Here is a 2,881-nt window from a genome sequence, read left to right as displayed (position 1 = left end):
GTTCACTGGGCAGAGTATTTGCATCTCTCAATTCCATTGTACCTTCTGCATTGTACTTCACTCGACCCTTTTGAATTCTTTACAAGTCAGTCTCGAGAAAAACAGAGTTAAATTTGCTAGCACAAATAATTGATATAACGAAAATGTACAAAACTTGGGTTATTTATTTGAAGAAAAAAGGTACATAACAGTCGTACTTTGCATAAACAAAAGAAAAAGAAGGGGAGTAATTTGTGAATGACTGCTTATTGTACAGTAACAAGGGTAATTTGTGTTCTCAAGTCAGAATATTAGGCTCACAGTTGAAGTGATACCGCAGCAAGAAAAACTGAAGCTCTACGCTTCAGAGAGATCTACATTCTCGCTTACAGAAATCGTTGACTCGGGAGATTGATCAGCTAAACCTTCAGCATCAGATGGTTGAGATTCGTGCTTTGCAGCTGCCTGGAGAACCCGGTTTTGGACATCTGAGGATGATGGAGATGTCGGAATTCCAACACGGTTCGACTCCAATTTTCCGGCTGCCCATGAGAATGCCTGAGCTCCAATTCTAGCAGGAGCAAGCAATAGCCTGGGAGCATCGTAATAACAGCAACAGCAAGACATTTAAGTGAAATATATATGACATATAAAAGTAACAAAAGGGCATTAAACAAAAAATGATAGTGGTTAAAAATCTCCTGCTAGGATCTAAGGGAGAAAACTTTTACCTCACATCTTGTTTGAAATCGTCAGCGCGCTCATAAGAAGCAACACGCCGGAATACGGTCTGCAAGGATTATAATGCACCAAGGAATAAAGAAATGGTTCAAAATTGAACGATATAGCTTAAATACAGAAAAGGGCATAAAAGAAGATTCAGATGCCTTGTTTGGTAGGAGAAATAAGTATAGGGGGTTTAATGGATGGATTTAAAGACTTTATGGTTGTTTGGTAGGAGGGAATGGACTAGATAAGAGATCCAAAATCCTTTGCAAGACTCCAATTTTGATCCTCTGATTTCAGAAGGATTGGAGGAAGGAATCCATACCAAACTTAATACGAGAACCGTCATTTCCTTCCTTTTCATTTTTCTCACCCAAGGTTATAATCTACTTATCCTTACTGTTTCCTTTTCCTCTCACCAAAGACAGCCTTAAGTTGATAGAAAGTACAAGTAGTAGGGGAAGGAGGAGGGAAGCAACAGTTCACGAGAAGCAGCAAGCAAAGAGATGGAGTTCTAAACTGAGACAGAAATAAATGAGAAAATACCTGACCAAGGCCAATAACGCCAATGAATTGGAGTGTTTTCTCCCATTCTGGAAACAGAGATTACCATGTTTAGTCAGGAAAAAGAGAGGCAAAAACCAAAAACAGTTACCTAATAGATGACAGATTCAGCAGTGCATATGAGCGGATGACAGATACAAGAACAAGTATACTACCTAATACTGCATACGACGCCGCGATCAAACCCTGCAGATGAAGTAGTCACTTTTATTAGCTAAAGTTGCACAAAGAATAACATCTTCGGTACAAAGTCATCAACGCACCCCCCGGTTGCATCTGGTATATCCCTGTGTCTATTTAGTCTTAACCAATTTAAGTGACAATTAACCATGTTGGAACTTATTAACACGGTAGTGTAGAAAAAACATGAAGCTTACCACGCCATACCCAAGAACTTGTATTGGAGAAGTTTTAATATCCTCCAGGATTGCTTCTGCATCCTGAAATATATGCAAGTTTTGCATGAGCATAATGTGATAAAATCAACTCTAGTCATCAAAAATTAGTAAATATATAAATTAGATACCTCGTTGAGTATGGTAAGCGCCGTCTCAGGTTTGAGTCCCTTAACACGAAGACCCTCTTTCACCCAAGACCGGAAGCCGCCTTGAACCAAGTAAGATTGCTGTCATGTAGGATACAGCGTCATAATCAACACTTGCATGTTCAAATGCAATCGAAGATGAGTAGATGACCAATAACTTTTGCCTAGAATTGGACAGCTTGATTTTCATTCAGGCAATAAAATAGAAAAGGATCCTTCCATCTAAATTATCTGATCACTTTAGTGAAATTGAATGTGAAACTACAACTAGCAATTTGATTTTTCAGGACTCAAAATCATAGTTCACAAGCTAGATACACGAGCACGACCGTCCAGGGTTGCCTTAAAACCGAGTTAGAAACACTTGCCTTAACCCCAAGCTTTCTCAAGGATCTTGCAATTCCTTTAGAACGAGAACCTTCAGCATCAAGAACTATAACCTTGGATCTGTCCTACAAATAGTAGAAAACCCAACCAAAATCATTATTCAGGCCAGATCCCAACCATGAAGGTCAGAATATTGATAGAGGAACCATATCTAAACATTATAATTTATTTCCCAAATGTTATACATCGTTTTCAATAGTTGGATTTTATAATCTTTTAGCATGTGTACACCTCATGATAAGTATGACCAAAAGCATAAAAGAGCTGGTCGAGGAGACACAATGCTTACAAAAATATATAATTGCTAGCTAGGTTAAATTGTTGCTGCGCCAATAGATTTAAAAATGAGTTTGGTTCCTAGCAATGAAAAACATAAAGCTCTTCAATCCTCACCTGGACAATCTTCAAGTTCCGAATAACAGCAGCAGTCAAGGTGTCTTCAAGGTCTCGTCCATTCTTGAACAACTTGCGTTGAGACCCATTAACCTGAAAAGTAATAAGAATCATAACAATGCAACTCGCATGTTTAGGTCCCTCACCATAACATTCATAAGGTCCTCACCATAGCAAGTATAGACTTGGAATCAATCCTTGTCTAACGACAAATTAAGTGTAAACCAACCTCAGGAATAGTTATACTTGCATAGCGATACCGAGCTGATCGTCGGAGATCAGGAATGC

The 2,881-nt window shown here is 38.7% G+C and overlaps 1 protein-coding gene across 1 annotated transcript; it reads right to left on the bottom strand.

The window, feature by feature from the left end:
- Window positions 1-135: 135 nt before the first annotated feature.
- Window positions 136-2,876, bottom strand: LOC112095295 (the record flags this gene model as incomplete). Its single annotated transcript, XM_024176991.1, has 9 exons — window positions 136-571; window positions 711-769; window positions 1,252-1,298; window positions 1,425-1,455; window positions 1,647-1,709; window positions 1,796-1,894; window positions 2,182-2,265; window positions 2,594-2,686; window positions 2,823-2,876. Coding segments are annotated over 9 exons (765 nt in total), but the record flags the coding sequence as incomplete, so codon positions are not given.
- Between the last annotated feature and the right edge of the window lie 5 nt (window positions 2,877-2,881).

The sequence above is a fragment of the Morus notabilis genome, unplaced genomic scaffold, assembly GCF_000414095.1.
Source record: "Morus notabilis unplaced genomic scaffold, ASM41409v2 C11474621, whole genome shotgun sequence".
NCBI lineage: Eukaryota > Viridiplantae > Streptophyta > Magnoliopsida > Rosales > Moraceae > Morus > Morus notabilis.
Note: the sequence above shows the minus strand (reverse complement) of the source record. Positions and strands in the feature narration are given on the sequence as shown.